The following is a 20,262-nucleotide window of genomic DNA, read 5'->3' on the forward strand; positions in this document are numbered from 1 at the left end:
TCTTGTAATTTTTTAGTCTTACCCACCTTAAAGGTGGCCTGGCTCCGCCCTCCTACGTACTTCCGCTCAATTTTCATTTTCCTTCAGTACTCCGTCTGGGACTGCGGTATATTCTTAGGTTTTCTCCGAACAAATTTTTACCGGTCCAATCAGCGAACAGAGGGAGTGGCTGAGAACGATGATGTTGATGTTGTGCGCTAGTTTGAGTTGTAGTTCATTAATGGCGGCGGAGAAAGATGCAAGTGATGCCATTCATTCCGTTGTGGCACCGCTGCCGAATATCCAGAAGTTAAAGCCGGAGCAAGAACAATCTTTGCTGAGTTTCGTTGGTGGCCATGATGTTGTGGCCCTCCTCCCCACAGGGTTCAGGAAAAGTTTGATTTACCAGCTAGCTCCGTTAGTGGTGAAGGAGTTGGCTGAAGCCTTATTTGGATTGTTTCTCGTGGGGTCGGAAGGTATTGTCATCATTTACAGGGGCTTGTCAGTGATTTTATTGCCGTCCGTCTCCCACCACCCACGTAAAAATCCCCGGCTGAATTACCTACTGTTTTAGACAAACACCAAGGTCGTGTGGTAATTTAATTGCTGTCCGAATCCACATCTCTGAGTTTTCAGGAATATATCACTTAAAAATTCATTGTTTATATCCTTTTTGACCACTACAGAGCACCGTACGGTTGCGCTTCGCTTTAATTTGGACGCGTTTCTAGACTTGTGTTTCTTTAAATGCTGGCAAGTATTTACAAGAGCAATATATTTAATCACCACTCAAAAAATAAAAAGAAGAAAAGCACGTAAACATTTGAATTGGGCCGTTATTTAAATGAAATTTTACGCATATTAAATTTTATTTACAGCAATCATGTTACGGACCACGTGAGCAGCGCGTTCCCGATCACAAAACTCTGCCCTCCACTGTGAATAAATCACAATCCGAATGCACAAGTTTTAATGCACAATCTGCACAGTTATTTTTACGGACTTCCATGTGAGAAACAGAGGCGAACGGCGCATGACATACGTCACGACCAAACGATTGGTTATGGCAGATCCAGAGTGGCTCTGGGCAGATCCAATAGTTTTAAACTTCAACAGAGTACCCACCTTCAAGGAAGTAAACGCTTGTCAATGGAGAGTGGCCAGACTCTCTGTACAAATGAAATGTACGAGAGTCTGGTAAGACCAGGCTACCTTAAAGGTGCTGTATCAGGGCTCTCAAGTCTCACGCATTGGGCGTGAGACACACGCATTTCAACCCGCTCACATGCCACACTTTGTATTTCTCACGCAGAGAAATTTTACAGGATAATGCCCACCAAGTTGCGCCGCTATTAAGAGGAATCAAGTGAGTTCCACAATCCACATAGAGTTCAGAATGCCCTACCACGCACCAGCCAATAAAATAAAAAATATAGCTACCGAACAGCCAATCAGAAAATAGCATTGCTGTATCCGGGTAAGATTTAGATATTCCCGCAACAACGTTTACATTCTGCCACCTACTGGTGGTTTAGTTTAATGTTCTCTTTGCAACATTTCTTATTTGTATTTTCAAAAATATTTAAAACAATCTCATAACATTTTTCAGTGTCAATTATTTTATTTAATTGGCAACAGCCCTACAGTGTCTTATTCTAATTTAATTCAAATTTAAGAATATAAAATGAAAGCTGAAGCATAGCCTATATTTAATAAGATTATGGGAAAATGCCCTTCATAAAAGGTAAAAATATCAAAGATATGCAGATTTAAATATCTCAAAGCTGATTGAACATTGGTGAGACTATTGCTTCAGAATAAATTATATTTACAACACAGTAAATTCTGAAAAAAAAAAATATATATATATATATATATATTCCAAATTATTATGGATTATTAATTTGCCTCTTCCCTGACATCTTTGAATTAATACTATGCCCACACACACACGCAAATGTTGAATTAAATAAAACAAATATTATTTATTTATTTATTTATTTACACAAATTAGTGTCATTTTTCAGATCAGAACCTATATATACGAAGGAGTAATGGACAGCAAGAACCGGCTGATCTCCGCCTCCAGCTCCACTTCAGTTAGTCATTCCGCTGGTTTCACCTGACATCCCTATCAAGGCTCCACCATGGCTCCTCCCTCCCTTGACACCGCCGTAGGTGTACATCCTGGTTCTTCTCCTGGGGGTCCTGCACTGTCTCCTCCTGCCATCTTCTCTGTCCTGGCTCCTCCTTCCTCCAGGAGGCCCTGTTTGCCCTGCGCCCTCCTTTGTTGAACTTTATGCATTTTGTTGAAGGCACGTAGTCACGCTAGGGTGTTCTGTTCTTTTGTTGGGTGGGTTTTGTACATGTTTGTGTTCCGTTTCTTGTGTCTATTTCCTTGGTTTCTTATTGATTGGTTAACACCTGTGGCTTTTGTTGATTGGTTTTGTCTTGTTTATATTGAGCTTTTTTTCCTTCAGTCTTTGTTTGGTATTCGTTAGTTGTTCCGTTTATGATTTTGTGGTTTTGTTAATAAAGAACTAGACTGTGAATAGATACAGCTCACCTCTGGCTATTGTTTTTTTTTTTATTATTGTATCTTTTGCTCATCAAGGCTGTGTTTATTCTGCTATACTTACTAGGGCTGGGTAAAAAAAAATCTAAATTTTAATCAATTCTCATTTTTACGAACCAACATTGATTCTTAAATCCGTGGAAAGGCGTCTGTAAACCACCTTGTAAACAATGTCATGTAATGTCACATTTACCTCAGAAAAAACATGTCCAGTGTCCATAAACTCATTAGTCAGCTAGAAAAATTTACTTTAGAGAGGAGCATTTAGCTAAATATATGCCCCATATCACACATTCGTTTTTTGCATTTGGCAGACGCTTTTTTTTCCAAAGCGATTTACATTGCATTCAAGTTACACATTTTGTCAGTTCTTGTTTTCCCTGGGAATCGATCCCATGACCTTGGCGTTGCTAGTGCCACGCTCTATTGTTTGAGCTACAGGAGACCCTGTATTGTATTGAATTGAATAGAATCTAATTGAATTGCAAGCTTGTGAATCGAAATCGAGTCTAGTATTTTTTTTTTTTTTTTTTTTTTTGTGAAATTTTTGTCAATACGCAGCCCTAATACTTACTAAATTAAAAAATGGTGAAATATTATTACAATTTACAATAACTCTTTTCTGTTTTAATATATTTTAAAATATTATTTGTTCCTGTGGCAAAGCTGAATTTTCAGCAGCCATTTCTTTCCACATGATCCTTCAGAAATCATTCTGGTATGCTGATTTGGTGCTCAAGAAACATTTCTTATCACTATCAATGTTGAATACAGTTGTGCTGCCTAATATTTTTGTGAAAACGGTTCATACTTTTTTTAGGATTCTTTGAATAAAAAGTTGCAAAGAACAGCATGTATTTAAAATAGATCTATTTTCTTTCCGTTTGATCATTTTAATGCAAATGCATATATATTATTATTTTTATTTTTTTTAGATTGAGCGTTCCTATAATTTCTAAAGAGTTAGTAAAACATTATTTAGGTAATGTTGTTCCAAACATTTCAATGCCATACATTTAGTATTTTGCTTTTTATTTTTTTATTTGTCAACTATTCCTTAAAGTATGAGGATAAGAAAAGCCACCGCCAACCATCACCAAACTCAGCAATGAGATAATGGGGATGATAGGGATGCAGATATTTATGCCCACACGTTTGAGTTTAGGAGGGGCTCTGTGGGAACTGAAGCGTAGGAGGCTGTATGTTTGATGTTTTGCATACTCATCCATATTACTCTCTCACAGTATCACTCTCCTCTACCAACTTCCCCCTCTCTCCCCTCTTTACCACATTCATTAGTTATGCTTGTGTGAATTTTCAATAAAGACTGGATGTTTTTTAATAAGTGTCGGTCTGAAGAAATAGCCTGCGCTGGTGCACGTATATGCATAAATCAAGTTTGTTCTTTTCTTTTCTGTGTAGTAAATAAAAGATAAGCTGTCGTGACCAAGCGAGGCTTCCCTCCACCCACTCAAATAATGGTAGTTTCTGGTGTGCTTCCCAGCAAGCAGATCCACTTCACGCTGCAGCACACACACAATTCCCACACAGTTGGCAAATGGCTGTCAAAATAAGAATTTTTCAAAAACCCACATCTACATATGTATTTATTTATGTTATGTTTTTTAAAAACCTCTTAAAAATCAAATAGCAGGGTTGTGGTTCCCTTTCAAGGGAACGTGACGCTGCATCATGACGTTGGCGCTATGAGAACGCCCTCATGTGTTACCTGCATCTGAAGCCTGCGTGGAAACATGGTAATTGATTGGCAGACGGCAGTCCTATGACATCCCATGGAGTGCTGTAAGTAAATAAAGGTGCCTGCATTAGATGTCATCAGCCTTTTTTGTCTCCAGGATAAGCTTGTATAAAGTGTGTGCGTGTGAAGATATCAATGCTTCAATGCTTGGGACCATTTTAGAGTGTGTGTATCACCCTATTATGGTGTGTGTGTGTGGAGGGGGGGTTATACATTTTAACACGCTCTTCGTTTAGGGGTTGCATTGGTTGTCTTCCCAGTAATTGGTTGTCTTGACCGGACACCTACAAATTAAACTTCCTCCACCCCAGTAAAACCAACACAAATTATTTTTCTTCAATAATATTTTTTCTTTTGCATTTTGTATTTTGACAGGATTTGATGGTATTTTTTATATTTATGCAATAATTATGGTCTATTTTTGCCATTGAATTTTTTTTTTAATTATATATATTTTTTTTAAATATTGCAGTATTTCAGGTTAAAATAGAGACTAGGCCTTCAAAATAATTTTTCAAAAAAATTTGAAGGCAGATTAGCGCCCTCTTTTGGAATTATTTAAGAAATCATGCAACCATGGGTGTAATCACTAGAGGTCTCTATGGAGAGGCTTGAGAATTCCCTAGTTCTGTTTTGAACACATTTATTTATTTATTTATTTATTTATTTTTTGATAGATTTGAATATATATTTAAAAAATCTCAAAGACTATTTATTATAAAGTTTTAGATGTTTTATTTTTTATTGTTAGAAATATAGATTTTTTTCTGTGAATTTGTGTTGTTTTTTTTGCAGATTTCCCATTCATTTCTTATGGGGGTCATTTTTGACCAAAGAGCACAAGTGGGAGTAATTTTTTACGACCACTTAGCATGCTCGAATCATGCCCTCAATTTTTTTTGTGTTAACATACCTAATGCTAGAAAAGTCACCAAGTTTCATATTTTTCCGATGAAGCTGTGATTTTAAAAAAAATTTCAAAATGTGGTTCATAGGCTCAGTTTTTCATAGGTGTGTGTGTATAAGTGTGTATGTGTGCGTGTGTGTGTGAGTGGATGTGTCAATATCACACTCTTGATGTTTTAGAGTTTCACCCCTTTACTTTTGTGTACTTTTTTTCAGCATTGTGGCCGATTTGTAGATTGTACACACAAATATTCTGTGATTTTTTTTGTATTTTTGCCGATTTTCAATTCATTTCCTATGGTCGGTCATTTATGACCGAAGACAATTAACTTTTTTTTTTACGACCAATTAGCCTGCTCGAATCATGACCCCAATTTTTTTGTGTTTACATACATAATGCAAGAAAAGTCACCAAGTTTCATATTTTTCCGATGAAGCTGTGATTTAAAAAAAAAAATCTAAATGTGGTTCATAGGCTGTTTTTCATAGGTGTGTGTGTATAAGTGTGTGTGTGTGAGTGGATGTGTCAATATCACACTCTTGATGTTTTAGAGTTTCACCCCTTTACTTTTGTGTACTTTTTTTCAGCATTGTGGCCGATTTGTAGATTGTACACACAAATATTCTGTGAATTTTTGTATTTTTGCCGATTTTCCATTCATTTCCTATGGTCGGTCATTTATGACCGAAGACAATTAACTTTTTTTTTTACGACCAATTAGCATGCTCGAATCATGACCCCAATTTTTTTGTGTTTACATACCTAATGCAAGAAAAGTCTCCAAGTTTCATATTATTCCGATGAAGCTGTGATTTTTAACATTTCAAAACAGAAAATTTTCCGGTCGGAAATGACCGAAGAGCACCAGAGGGTTAAAGAACTTTTGGTGCATTGGATAGGTTCCATGGATGTCAAAGGTTCTTCATGGAACCATCAATGCAAATAAAGAACTTACACTTACACCTGAATGAGAGCATATTGTGTGGAAGGCGTCTAGTTCTGAGGGATTAGACGTGGAGACAGTTGAGGCGGATTTTATAAATAAACCACCTCCTCCCCTGCCCACATAGAATTCTGTGAGCCTTCATTTCTCCCATATTTCCTATTTCCCTAAAAGACCCTTGCTTAACACTTACATCCTGCTTGTGCAGGGGCTTGAGCACAGAGTTTGGACTAATGTCAAGAGAGTGGGATTGCAGTGAGATTAAGAAGACTGCAAGCCGTTCTTGGACCAGAGCAATGCTATTGTTCAGCTTGCTACTCTGGGGTTTTGGTCTAGCGTATGGATCAATGTTAAGTGAGAGCGTGAGTCGCAGTGTGTTCCGCTTTCTTATATGGTCCAGAGTATTGCTATTTTTCAGCATGCTCTTCTGATGTAAGGTCTGCTTAGGGCTGTGGAATATGTGATTGCAGTGAGATGATGCAACCCCTTCCTGTTTTTTGTGTCTGATGCCCTCCCTGCTGCCTTAAGCAGAATATAGCCAAATGCCAACATGGGAGCATGGGACATTTCTGTTGGAGCAGGTAAGAACATTGAGCTTCAGGAATTTACTTGATAGGACGCTAGCTCTTCTAGGAATTAAGGGCATTGTTTCATATCACGGTGATGCTCCTGAATGGACTTTGATGCATTTATTTTTTCGGGTTTAAGTCCTTTTGAGTTATTAGTGCTAGCTCACTATTATTGTGCATATCTTCACAGCTTAATGAAGCAGGCACTCAGCATGGCGAAGTGTGTATTAATGTTCCCATAGCATCAACGCCATGGCGCAGCGTTGAGTTCCCTTGAAAGGGAACGTCTCAGGTTATGAATATCTGCTGCATCTCATTGCCATGCTTCAGCCGCGTCTAATGCAGGCACACTTTTATACTCCGAAGCGCTCCATGTGACATCATAGGACTGCCGCCTGCCAATCAATTGACGTGTTTCCACGCAGGCTCCAGACACATCAATTAGTGCTGCACAATAAATCACAATTTACATTAAATCACACTTATTGCGGTTTGGCTTATCGCGATTATGAAATCACAAAGGCTGCGATTATCTTTTGTGCGCAGTTTGTCAGTGCAGGACGGCTCTGCGATCAGTAGTAAACGCTGTTCCATCAGAAATCACTGCGAGTTTGAGTTGCTTATAACGTGCATTTGAAAAAGGAACACGCGTCAAACATCTTGCCAAACATGAGAAGCATTTAGTCGTGCCTTAAATGCATACATCTGGTCTTTAGTGACCTGAGACATCATTTACTAGCTCCCTCCTCATTCATTTTTTAAAGTTAGACATCAACCTTCTTAGTATTCCTCAATCAATCCATTTTAAACAATATAACAAATTTTTTTTTTTTATTGAATATTAATTGATTGTTGATAATTGAATGCCTGTTTTTCTACTATTTTTTTGTCAAAATTGTATAGGGTCACTAACGACCCGAGGTGTGTAAGATTGTACGTATTTTTTTTTTCTGCACAATAATAAATTAATCTATAATTATGAAATAAGTGCAATTCAGCTTTATTCCACAAGGTGGCTGTAGCGAGGTTAGTTCGTGTGGGAAGAAGGAGGCGGGAACCGGCGAACAATAAACAACAAACTTTAATCAAATGAACAAACAAAGTGAAAGTAAAAGCGGCAGCCCCTCACGGACGACTGCCGCACACATACATAAACAAAACGTAAATAAAATACAAATTAAAGTCCAGGCCTGGTCCTCTCTCGTCCTTCACTGTCGTCGCTCCTCCTTTATACTCCCGTCACTCCTCCGCGAGAGACGAGGCCAATGCGGCACGCAGCTGGCGCTCATCATCATAATAATGACGCGGCCTCGTCCCGCTCTCACGGTCCCTCAGCCTCGCTGCTCGCCACATACCCCCAACGCCCTTCGCAGGCCGGGGGGTACCCACGAGCCTGCGCTCTACTCCCCCCCCCCCTCCCTGACACACTGCCGCTCGGTCCTCAGCCCGCCGAGAGGCTCTTCCTCGCGGTGCTATGCGATGGCACTGGACGCTCGGTGGACGGCTCGATCCTCCTCCGCCCCCTGGCGGCCGGCGGTGGCTCCTCCTGTCGAGGGCAGCCGGAGCGAATCCCATTCCCGCGCTCCCTGCTCCTCCCCAACATGGCGGACGGCAGCAGGCTCCGGCTCAGGGCAAGCGCTGGCGATTCCTCCGCTCCCTCTCGGACGGCAGCCACCCCACCTCGACCCAGGGGCACGGCAGTGAGTTCTCCGTCCCACCGGATCTTCATTCGCTCCAGCACCACCGCCTCGGGCAGCTCCTCGCGGTCTTCACGCATCCGCGCTGCCCGACCTCCTCAGCACCGCGATCCCCCTCAGCAGCGAGGGCTCTTCGACAGCATGTCTCTCCTTCCTCCCGGGCTTCGGCACCAGTGTAGCGAGGTATGTTCGTGTGGGAAGAAGGAGGCGGGAACCGGCGAACAATAAACAATAAACTTTAATCAAACAAACAAACAACGTGAAAGTAAAAGCGGCAGCCCCTCACGGACGACTGCCGCACACATACATAAACAAAACCATAAATAAAAATACAAATTAAAATCCAGGCCTGGTCCTCTCTCGTCCTTCATTTGAGTCGCTCGTCCTTTTATGTCTCCGTGCTCCCTCATGAGAGGAGTCGAGACCGGTGTGCCTCGCAGGTGACGTTCATTCTCAATCACGCACACCGATCTACTGGGAAATGAGCTCTGACGGGGACAGTGATGATGGTATAAAACATCTGCTCAGACTGAACCCTTCCAAGCTCCAAAAGGTAACAAAATATGTTTTATTTTATTCTTCTGTAATTGTTACTCTAATATCAGGAGCTTTATATATTATCGTGACTGGTAGACATCTATCCATGTTAGATATAGATCCGGGTCGCTAAAGACCCGAATATGGAAGAATGTTTGGCGAAACAGTCATGCATTTAAGGGTTAATCAATCAAAGCGTTTCAATCGGTTTATTCAGCTCACCAATAGTCTAATGTTAATAGTGATTTCCAATGACGTGTGCTATCGTAGGCTACTTTTGCGGCACATATTTTTAGTACCCTGGACGAGAGCGCTCTCTGGCTTGCAGATGGAGCAGCATTTACTACTGATCACAGCCGTGCTGCACTGAGAAGCTGCACATGCAATAATCGCAGCCTTTGCCAAATCGCGTGCGTTTTTATTGCGATTTATCGTTCAGCCCTAATTTCAATAGCGTCAATGTCATGACGCAGTATCTCGTTCCCTCTCAGGGAACCAGGGTTATGTTCATAAAACTAGATGTTTTTAGTTCATGTGCTTTAGCTTTGAGACACATGCTAATATATTAGCAGATTTACTCCTTTCAATTTTCCAGGTAATGGACGAGTGAATGAATCTTTATTTTTATGACCTGCAACTGACTAGCAATAGCAAGTAAATCACCATTTATGATTGTGATATAAACTAACGGCTATCAGTTTCTTCCTTTCTAGCTTCCTGTTTTAAAAGGCAATATGTCAACTCAGGAAAGTGTTGACATATTTTTTTGTTGTTGTCTGCTTGCTCGGTCAGGCCACTAGTTCCTCTTCCTACTTGCCCTGCTATAATTTTCACTGGCTCTAATGCAAAAATTTTAACAATAAAAAAATATTTAAACTTTAAATTTGTAATAAATATTGTGGACAAACTAATTAATAAAGGTTCCAAAAGGGGGGTTTCACAGTGATGCCATAGAAGAACCATTTTTGGTTCCCCAAATAACATTTCAGGCAACAGTTCTTAACCCTCTGGTGCTCTTCGGTCATTTCTGACCGGAAAATTTTCTGTTTTGAAATGTTAAAAATCACATTTATGATTCATGGGGTCATGATTAGAGCATGCTAATTGGTCGTAAAAAAAAATTGTCTTCGGTCATAAGTGATCGACCATAGAAAATGAATGGGAAATCGGCAAAAACACAAAAATTCACCGAATATTTGTGTGTACAATCTACAAATCGGCCACAATGCTGAAAAAAAGTGCACAGCAGTAAAGGGGTGACACTGTAAAACATTAAGAGTGTGATATTGACACATCCACTCACACACACGCACACATACACACACACACACACACACCTATGAAAATCTGAACCAATGAACCACATTTGGATTTTTTAAAAATCACAACTTCATCAGAATGATATAAAACTTGGTGACTTTTCTAGCATTAGGTATGTACACACAATAACAATTAAGTTGTAAAAAAATACTCCCACTTGTGCTCTCCGATCAAAAATGACACCATGGGAAATTAATGGGGAATCTGCAAAAACACAAATTCACAGAAAAAATCTATATTTCAAACCAAAAAAAAATGTCTAAAACTTTATAATAAATAGTCTTTGAGATTTTTTAAATATATATTCAAATCCATCAACAACAAAAAAAATCATTAAACGTGTTCAAAACAGAACTAGGGAATTCTCAAGCCTCTCCATAGAGACCGTCTCAGGTTACAAATGTAACCATTGTTCCCTGAGAACAGGGAACGAGACGCTGCGTCAGCTTTGACGCTACGGGGAACGCCTCCAGCGTGACTGGTGCCTGAAATCACATTGAATCACGTCAATCCTATTGACCGGCGACAGCCTATGATGTCATCAAGGTGCGACCAGGAAGTATATAAGGGCGCCTTGCCAACATGACAGTATCTATCGTCTGAAGGGACTGTTTCGGCAGGCAGGCCCTGCGGCATGGCACAGCGACGCAGCGTCTCGTTCCCTGTTCTCAGGGAACAATGGTTACATTTGTAACCTGAGACGTTCCCTTTCGAAAGGGAACTCGCGCTGCGTCAGCTTTGACGCTACGGGGAACGATATACCCACGCCGCCATGCCGACGGGAGTGCATGCCCAATGGCAGTGACAACTGTCAAGACAAGCAAATTCTGCTGAAATGCCTGAACCACTCCCCTTCTGGTCACATTAGGCTGTCAGTGACAGCGCTCCCTACGGTCATAGCCCAAGCTATCACCTGAGAAGGAAACCTTCACACACATGAGGTCCTTCCCAGGCCTTGCTCGAAGGCCTGGAACCAACCCATTCGACTTAGAAGGGGTTCCTTTAAGGGAGCGTGGCAAGGGAACTACGAGGGAACCCTATGCCAGTCACTATTCGGGAGATTATCACCGAATGCCACCAGGGAGACCTGACCAGGTGACCCAGTCTAGTATGGGACACGTAATACGGTCAACCCTGTCTGTACAGTACAGAGCCTCTGGTACTCGCCTCCGAAGAGACATCCCGCTAGGGTGCTGCAAGAAAGGCAGTCCACCGACTAGCCAGACCTCAGAGACGGGTTATCCCGGAGAGCAGCGCTCAGCAAAGTGCTTTCAAACCCTTACTAGCGAGGGGAGTCAAGCCGCTCGATCCTCGGATCTACCAAGCACTTATTTTAAAACGTGCTTAGGAGGCCAAAGGCCTTATAGGCTGAATATATCGGGAAGGGCCCCTCGGGACCTACCACCAATAGATCAGCGCCAGGAGGCTGTAAGCTCACAACAGACCCTCGCTTGAGAGGAGCTCATAAGCCTGCCCGGTAGGCAACCATGCCGTAGGCACACTATGAAGGTCCCGTCCTGTCGGGACCGCATAGCCGCAGTGACACCTCGTCGTGCTAGGGTAAGAACACCGCCTTCAGGTCTCGCAAACGGCCAGAGACCGGCGCCTGATAGCGGGTGGCCACTAGCTGTCAGCATAAAGCCAGTTGTTTGTTCCCGCCTGGGGAACTCGTCCCCCAGGGAGGCCGAGAGAGGCCTCCACCTGGTAACCTGATAGACCGCTTGCGCATCCAACAGCAGCGCTCGTCCTCAGGAAGGCCAAACGGGCCTGATACCTGATCGCAGTCGTGCTAGCCCTCGAGGTAGCTGGGAAGACCAGGGACTCGCTTATCAGGGAGGCCAAGCAGGCCTACCAACTGCAAAGACATCGGGCACTCACAGCCTAGCTGAATGTGCTACTCGTAGCACTTCAGGCTCACCACGGCGGCTGGGGAGCCGGCCTCTGCTCAGTGACTGGACCTCTCCAGAAAACCACGAGCCAGAGCGTGCCCTCAGAGGAGGCCACGTGGGCCTACTACTCCAAGCGAATCCCCTCAGGGAAGCCCGTGCAGCTTTGCCTGATAGTAGCCCATGCTACGCTCCGTTACCGAAACTGGGGACCAGGGAACGATTCCAGGGAGGCGCAATGCCTCCACCTAGTAGCAGAACATGCCGTCCGTAGCGCTTCGCTAACCGTCTCACTCGCTTTCTCAGCGCCTGAGGATCGGGAGCTCGCTTCCAGGGAGGCAATCATGCCTACCAACCGAAAGCAGAACGTGCTACTCGTAGCACTTCACGTTCATTACCACAGCGACTGGGAACTGGGAGCTCGCTTCCAGGGAGGCAATCATGCCTACCAACTGAAAGCAGAATGTGCTACTCGTAGCACTTCACGCTCATTACCACAGCGACTGGGAACCGGGAGCTCGCCCTCAGGGAGGCGACCGTGCCTACCAACTGAAAGCAGAATGTGCTACTCGTAGCACTTCACGCTCATTGCCACAACGACCGGGAACCGTGAGCTCGTCGTCAGGGAGGCCATCCGTGCCTACCACCTGATAGTAGAAGGTGCTACTCATAGCACTTCATGCTCACCGCCACAGTGGCTGGGCACCGGGAGTTTGCCTCCAGGGAGGTCACTCAGGGAGGCCGGATGAGGCCTACTACCCACTAGCACTCATGCTAGCCATCCAGTGACTGGGGCCCAGGAACGCCATCCGCAGAGGATGTCGAGTGAGCCTGCTTTCACCACAGCAGGCCCATAGGGAGGACCGGTAGGGCCTACCACCTATTTAGCAGCTCGTACCAGCCGTCGAGGGACTTAATGCCTATGGTGCCCCCTCGGGGGAGACCAGGCAGCGCCTGCTGACCACAGCAGGCGCTCAGGGAAGCCGAACAGGGCCTAGCTCCTGAGCGAAGGTAACCCAGACCGGGAGCCTACCCCTCAGGGAGGCCTGGCAGGACCTATCCCCCGAATAGGGGGTCTGCAGATTCCAAGGATCCTGCCGAGACTTTAAGAAGGCTGGCTGCTGCTACCTGGGCTGACGGCAGCTGTCTGCTGCTGACGAAGGCCTGGAAATCCAGTTAACACCTGGGGACTCATCCCCAGGGCCAAATGACGGGTCACTGCTGACGTCGACACCAGTGGAGAAAAGCCTCCGAGGCCCACTCGTGGGCCACGGTGTCGGGACTTTCCTGCAAGGAGGCCGGTTAGCGCCTACTACCTGTCCTGAAGTCCTACTGCCCAGACCGTCCAAGCTGGCCACTCAAAGCCAGCTGGCTCCTATGCCCGTACCTGGGGCTGGCTCCATCCCAGAGGCAGCTAGGGACAACCTGCTTCGCCGTGTCCTAGGGCCCCCAGGACGGCGCAGTCTCTTGGGCAGTGCCTACAAACATGGACCTAATCACATTGCCAACAGCAGTGTACTCAGCGGAAGTGCTTAAACAAAGACCCTCTAAAGCGAGGGGAGTACAACTTACGTCACCTGCATCGGGGCGGCTGTCTTACTTTCCATGCAGCGGCCAACCTTGATTGCGAGGGCGTCAGCCATTGTCAATGCTCGGGCCTCAGGGGAGCATCCGACCAAACCGTATTGACAGAGGATTATCCGATGTTCAGCTCGACCCGGGCCCTAAAGGAGGTGGAGCAGAGACATAAAGCAAGGGAACAATATCACAGAAATGTGAAATCCACCGGCCGTACCATCCTCCAGGAAAAGGCCGGGGGCCGCCAGCAGATGGCGGCCACCAAGCTCCGAAAGGCGGAAACAGCGGATAAAGTCTAATCGCCACTGGCGCAAAGACGCTTAGTTCCACCCCACGACCACTGGCGAAGTCGCTGTCTCCTGCACCACCTCGTCTGCATTACTTGTGACCCCAGAACGCAGAGAAGGGGGCGGGCCTTGGCCGGACGACTCTGTAACAGAGGAGGCTGAAACAAGGATGCATAAACAACGCCATGTTCTTAAATAAAAAGACAGGCCAGGGGCGAACATCTTCATTAAAAGGGAATGCCCCCATCCTTGACAAAGCCTAGGCCAAGTGGTGCGACATAAGTCCGCACTAGATCTACTCAGGGCCCGGGAAAAAAATATTATCACCTCTAATATTACACAATGAGGCCCCAAAAACCCTTTTCCCAAAGCCCCGCAGAGCTGGGCGCAGATCTCACTACAGCTCGTGCGTTAGTGCATACCCGGTCTTCAGCTACTTCCCACTTTTACGCTAGGAAAAAAACACAGCTCACCTCTTACACTACAAGCCCTCGGGCAAGAGCGCGATTCAGTTACCCACATAGTGGGGGAAAACATAGCACGGAGAGGCAGCAGACTCTACTAGCAGAAAGTGAGGTATTCACACACAACCACATAATGTTGCAAAGAAGATCGTTCTTAGCTTACTCACGGGGAGCTGCAGGCCCTGCGAAGATCCAGCGGCGATCCAAATTTTCCCAGAAAAACCTCTCAGGCGAGCGAAGGTATAGGAGTTCTGAAAAACATAGTTTTGAAAATGTTTCACCCTCAGAGAGGGGGACTCACCGATCGCTCCCAGCGGTGCTTCCAGCCAGCCATAAGGCTAGTATCCGCCCGCCATCCTGAGGGGGGGCGCTTTCACCAAACAAGCCAGGCGAGCCGGCAGAATCTTACATTTTCTGCTCATCATAGGCCACCGGCCTGATGTAAAAGCGCCCGGGGGAAAAACCAGAGGAAGGGAAAAAAGGCAGCGTTCATCTCCGCGCTCCTCGGGGGGTGGAGTCTGCTGCCTGCGCTGGTTCCGGTTACCAGCCCCGGCTTCCTTCCTCTTCCTGTCGCGGGTGTCCCGCCTCCCCTGCGCCCCAGTCCTCCGCGGCGGGGCGCTCGAGAGGCGACGCTGGCTCGCTATTCCCGTCTCCAGCCCTCAGACTGGGACGGGCCGGGGACACCCGACTGCCTGGGCGCGGTCCCGGACCTCAGCGGAATGCATCCCGAATGCCGCCGAGCGCGCCTTCGCCTCTCCGAACTTTCCCACCACCACCTCTACGGAGGTGCCGAAAAGTTCAGATGGCGAAACCGGGGCATCAGGGAGAAAGGATTTTTTCCTTCTCCCCGATGTCCAAACGGTTTAACCACAGATGTCTCTCCGTGGCCACCCTCGCCGCCATCGGCGCTATCTGTACGGTGGCCCGGAGAGCGAAACCCGCGGTCCGGCGCGACTCGACTACCGCCTCAGGGGGTCCCTCCCCCCTGATCGAGGTCCCTCAGCAGGTCCGCCTGCAACACAGCCTGCAACACAGCTGTGGTGTGCAAAGCCGCTGCAGCGTGACCCACTGACATGTACGCCCTGCCATTCAGGCGTTTAGACCGGCAGGGTGGGAGCCACAGTGGCGCCGGCCGCCCAGAGGCGAGATAAACATAACATCTCGTCCACGGGCGGCATCGACACATACCCAGCCAGGCAGTCCCTCGACATCAGCGACATCTAGCTCGCCGATGTCGACAGATGCGGGGCTGAGTATGGTTTCTTCCATTCCCTCGAGATCTGCTGATGGAGATCTGGAAGGAATGGAAGACTCCCAGGAGTTGGGAGGTCATGGGCGGAGAGAAACCGATCGTCCGAACTGTTTGGACGCTCAGCCTTTCTCCTCACGCGCCGCAAAGGCAGCTGCAGTCTACCCGCAGCGCGTTCCATGACTTCCAGCAACTCCCGTACATGGGACAGGATGGTAAGAAAAGCTTCAGCATTTTTAACTGACTCACCCATCCTCTGCTCGAGTGGAAGAGCAGCAGACGAGGAGGAGGAACATAAATCAGCTCCTTCCTCCGAGGTCCGCCTCTCGCGATCTGGATCGTCCTCAAGAACCATAACTGTCTCCAAGTGACCAGCAAGATCCATCTGGGAAGCGCTTTTGGTATTTAGACACCGCTCAGCCTCAGCTCGAGCGTGGCCGTTCCCAGATGCTGAAACCTCTCCCCTCGAGAAGAGGTCCCACCGAGAGCGGAGCGTTTCCAGAGGACAACGCTCACAAATACTTTCACAAGAGGTTCGCAAACCTCTCATGCATGCTCTTCTCCCAGACAGTAAACGCAAAGTGTGTGTGTATCCAAAGCGCAAGATACACATTCAAAACACACCTGCAGAAGTGGCGTTCTCAGCACACTTCATTGTTATCCTTCTTGTAGACGTTTCACGTGAAGACAGGCAAAACAGTCCCTGAAGACGAAAAGATACTGTCATGTTGGCAAGGCGCCCTTCTATACTTCCTGGTCGCACCTTGATGACATCATAGGCTGTCGCCGGTCAATAGGATTGACGTGATTCAATGTGATTTCAGGCACCAGTCACGCTGGAGGCGTTCCCCGTAGCGTCAAAGCTGACGCAGCGCGAGTTCCCTTTCGAAAGGGAACTAGTGATTACACCCATGGTTGCATGATTTCTTAAATAATTCCAAAAGAGGGCGCTACTCTGCCTTCAAAAAAAATTATTTGGAAGGCCTAGTCTCCTAGTCTCCTGAAATACTGCAATACATTTTTTTTTTTTTTAATTACAAAAAAAAAATATATATATATTTTTTTCAATGGCAAAAATAGACCATAATTATTGCATAAATATAAAAAAATACCATCAAATCATCTCAAAATACAAAATTAAAAAGAAAAAATATTATTGAGGAAAAATAAATTGCATTGGTTTTACTGGGGTGGAGGAAGTTAAATTTTTAGGTGTCCGGTCAGACAACAACTTATGACCGGGAAGACAACCAATGCAACCCCTAAACGAAGAGCACCAGAGGGTTAAAATAAAAAAAAATTCTTGGTGTGAAGAACATTTTAAAAACCTTTATCTAATAAAGAACCTTTGGTGCATTGGAAAGGTTCCATGGATGTCAAAGGTTCTTCATGGAACCATCAATGCAAATAAAGAACCATTATTTTTATAAGTGTAGAGCATATAAACTACTATGGACCAGCAAAACCTGCTTCTGTGTTCCAAAACCAGCTTGACCATTTTAAAGATTAAGTGTTGAAGCACCAATCACCAATCAAGCAGTCAGATCAATCAAACTTTGATTGATCTGACCGGGGCTAAAAGTTAGATTAAATCATCATGTTTTAAGTTTTTTTATTTTATTTACTTATTTATTATTTTGTTTATGTACAATGGTGCAGAAACGACAAGCTGCCCCTTTAAGGCCATGTCGCTAATACACTGAACTCTGATACAATGTCAAGATTGTCAAGAAATGTATTGCAGCATGTCAAAATGGGAGTGCCTTATAAAATCACCCTTCCATGACGCTGTCAGCAGTATTTTTCATGTGGAGTCCAAAGTGGCACATGACCTTTGTGTCTCATGATGGATCACAGGAATATATTCCACTCCAGAGATCCTGTTCTGGTTTATGTCATGATATTCCATGTTCGTTTTAAATCATGTGTAGTCATTCAACTTTAAACACATGTCTAGCTGTGAGGAAAACACGAGTGGAAAATGTTTCAGGAATCCAGTAAATAAAACGGGAAAGAGAGGAGGAAGGTAAATGCGAGTCTTTGAGGGGTCTCGCATCCCAGTTACAGTCTGTATTAAATCTTCTTTTAGGGTTCTGGAAGGTTAATAATGTCTCACAGGAGGAAGGGAACACTCACACCTAGGCTGCGTCCGAAAACCTAGGCAGCTGACTCGTTGCTTCGCTGCCTTATCAGACAATAACTTCTTAGGCAGTGTAATAGTTTAATGATCTACAGCAAAATAGAGAGAGCTTTGGTGAGAACTAAACAAATATTTAATTACTACATTAGTAGATTCTCGCTAGAAATGACATCAGAAGTGGAACATTTTGGTAAAAAAACTTAAATTTACACACAAACCGACCAGCAAACGCAACTTTCGGACGCCATCTTTTTCCCCCAACTAAATTGTCATAGAATGGAACGCACAGGATTGTGGGATATCAAAGCCAGCGAAGGATATATGCTGCCTTCAAAAATCTCAGGAGGCAGGAAGTGAAGCTAACATTGGATATGGACGTGCCTTGATGCCTTCCTACCTTGAAATGTGTCCTCCGAAGGCAGCATTTTCCAGGTTTCGGATGCAGCCGTTCTTTCCTGATCTCTTTCTCTCCCAGTGCTGTAAGTTGGAATAGGAATGTGTGTCCTATTGTCCCTCTACAGTGTTTCAAACACAGCTCGGAAGAACTACTGATTCAGTGAGGCTATAAAGGAGTATATGCCTATATGCCTACCAAGGGTCAACTATATATTGAAGGGATTTTACCCAAAATATATAATTTTTTTTCAGTTTGGGCAGGTTGTCACAATAATATCTGGACAGATGTAGTGTTTTCTGTTTTGTTTTGTTTTTAAAGGTGCGGTGTGTAATATGTATGAGGATATATTGACAGAAATGCAATAATATACATAACCATGTTTTCAGTGGTGTATAAAGTCCATATATACTGAACCGTTATGTTATGTATTTATTAGAATGAGCCATTTCAATCTCCATACACCACGGGTCCCCTTACAGTGAAGCCGCCATTTTGTACCGCCATGTTTCTACAGTAGTCCTAAACGGACAAACTGCTCTACAGAGCACTACTCTCTGCTGTCTCAGACGACGACATCTTTGTCCTGTGTCGGCAACCGTAGCTCCTCTATGTGCTTCAAATGGGAGGGTGGAGCAGTGGGCAGTTGCAATTCGCAACCTCACCACTAGATGAGCACCGCAGTGCACCTTTAAATTTTAAGGTTATAATTTTGTTGTCACAAAAGGTCAGTATGTGTTAAAGGGTTAGTTCACCCAAAAATGAAAATTAGCCCATGATATACTCACCCTCAAGTCAGGTGTATATGAAGTCCATAAAAGTGCATCTATCCATCATATTGCTCCACACGGCTCCGGGGGCTTAATAAAGGCCTTCTGAAGTGAAGTGTGTTTGTGTAAGAAAAAGATCCATATTTAAAACTTTATAGACTATAATAGCTAACTTCCGGTGGTCAGCGGTGCGTGAGTCGACTCATGACTGCTGTCGAGCTGTACTTGCATGACCACAAACAGCTGCCCGTGGACATTACTAAGATGGACATTTAGTGAACTGACTTGCCTTAAAGGACTTTAGGGTCACTCACCTCAAGGTAATATTGATAAAATTGGAAATAAAAGCAGTATTTTAAAGATTCTTTTTCTGTTCCTCCCCATGTAGGGTTAACAAATGTGGTGTTATAGTAATGTTGTTTCTTTTTATAGTAATTATCATAATATTATTATAATTCGGAGAAAAAAAGTGAACGAATATTTTAAAATAATACAAAAATAAAGTTTAAAAAAATTGTCATGAGGTTAACAAATATGGTAATGTTAATATGTTATATAATATGAATACATTATTATTATTTAAATCTGAAATTTTATTTTAAAATGTTTTCCAAGGTAGCTAGTTTTATATTCCACTCCATATAAGGGTTCATGTGTTTGTTGTGTATGCTATGTCTCGATAATTGTAGTCATCTTTCTCGTGGTTAAACATACATGACTTTGGTCTTAAATTGACCTTAGTAAAGATGAAGAAGTTGAACATGTTGGAGTGCAGCGACGCAGCTGGCGGAATCAACATCATTTGCAGAGGTTTATAAATCTAAACTGTTCAAATCTCTATAGGGCTAAAGAAATGAAATGCAGCACTGTGACTGTCCCGCGTGCAGCATGCAGGAGTAGGTATAGGCTACCGCAGAGTGTTTAGTGGGAGGGGAGAGATCAGGGGTATAGAGGAGGCGCACGAGACATCGAAAGCAATTCGGACACAATCAGCTTTAGGGATGTAGTCGATGCGGCTTGAGCTCCGTCTGTCCGAGCTCGTCAATATGAAGAAACATTCGGCCCGGGTCGCGCCGCTGTCCGCCTGTAACAGTCCGGTGCTCACCCTGACCAAAGTGAGAGGTACGTGCGCAACACGATTCGCGATTTAACCTCATTCTGTACGGCGTTCTGCTTTCCTTCATGTCTTAACGCGCAGTTAAGTGGGC

At 44.6% G+C, this 20,262-nt stretch overlaps 1 protein-coding gene across 2 annotated transcripts in view; it reads left to right on the forward strand.

The window, feature by feature from the left end:
- Positions 1–20,262, forward strand: part of slc35f3b (solute carrier family 35 member F3b) — a gene marked incomplete at both ends in the record, with an annotated part of 103,718 nt that overhangs the window by 44,457 nt on the left and 38,999 nt on the right. The window contains one exon of one of the 2 annotated variants that reach the window (XM_079842231.1): positions 20,101–20,176. The exons of the other annotated variant lie outside the window; for it this stretch is intronic. Coding sequence (XP_079698357.1) covers positions 20,101–20,176 — 76 coding nt within the window. Of the gene's footprint in view, positions 1–20,100; positions 20,177–20,262 lie in introns of those variants that run through there. 2 annotated transcript variants of the gene reach the window in all.

This window comes from Gobio gobio (assembly GCF_949357685.1).
Source record: "Gobio gobio genome assembly, chromosome: 18".
Classification (NCBI taxonomy): domain Eukaryota; kingdom Metazoa; phylum Chordata; class Actinopteri; order Cypriniformes; family Gobionidae; genus Gobio; species Gobio gobio.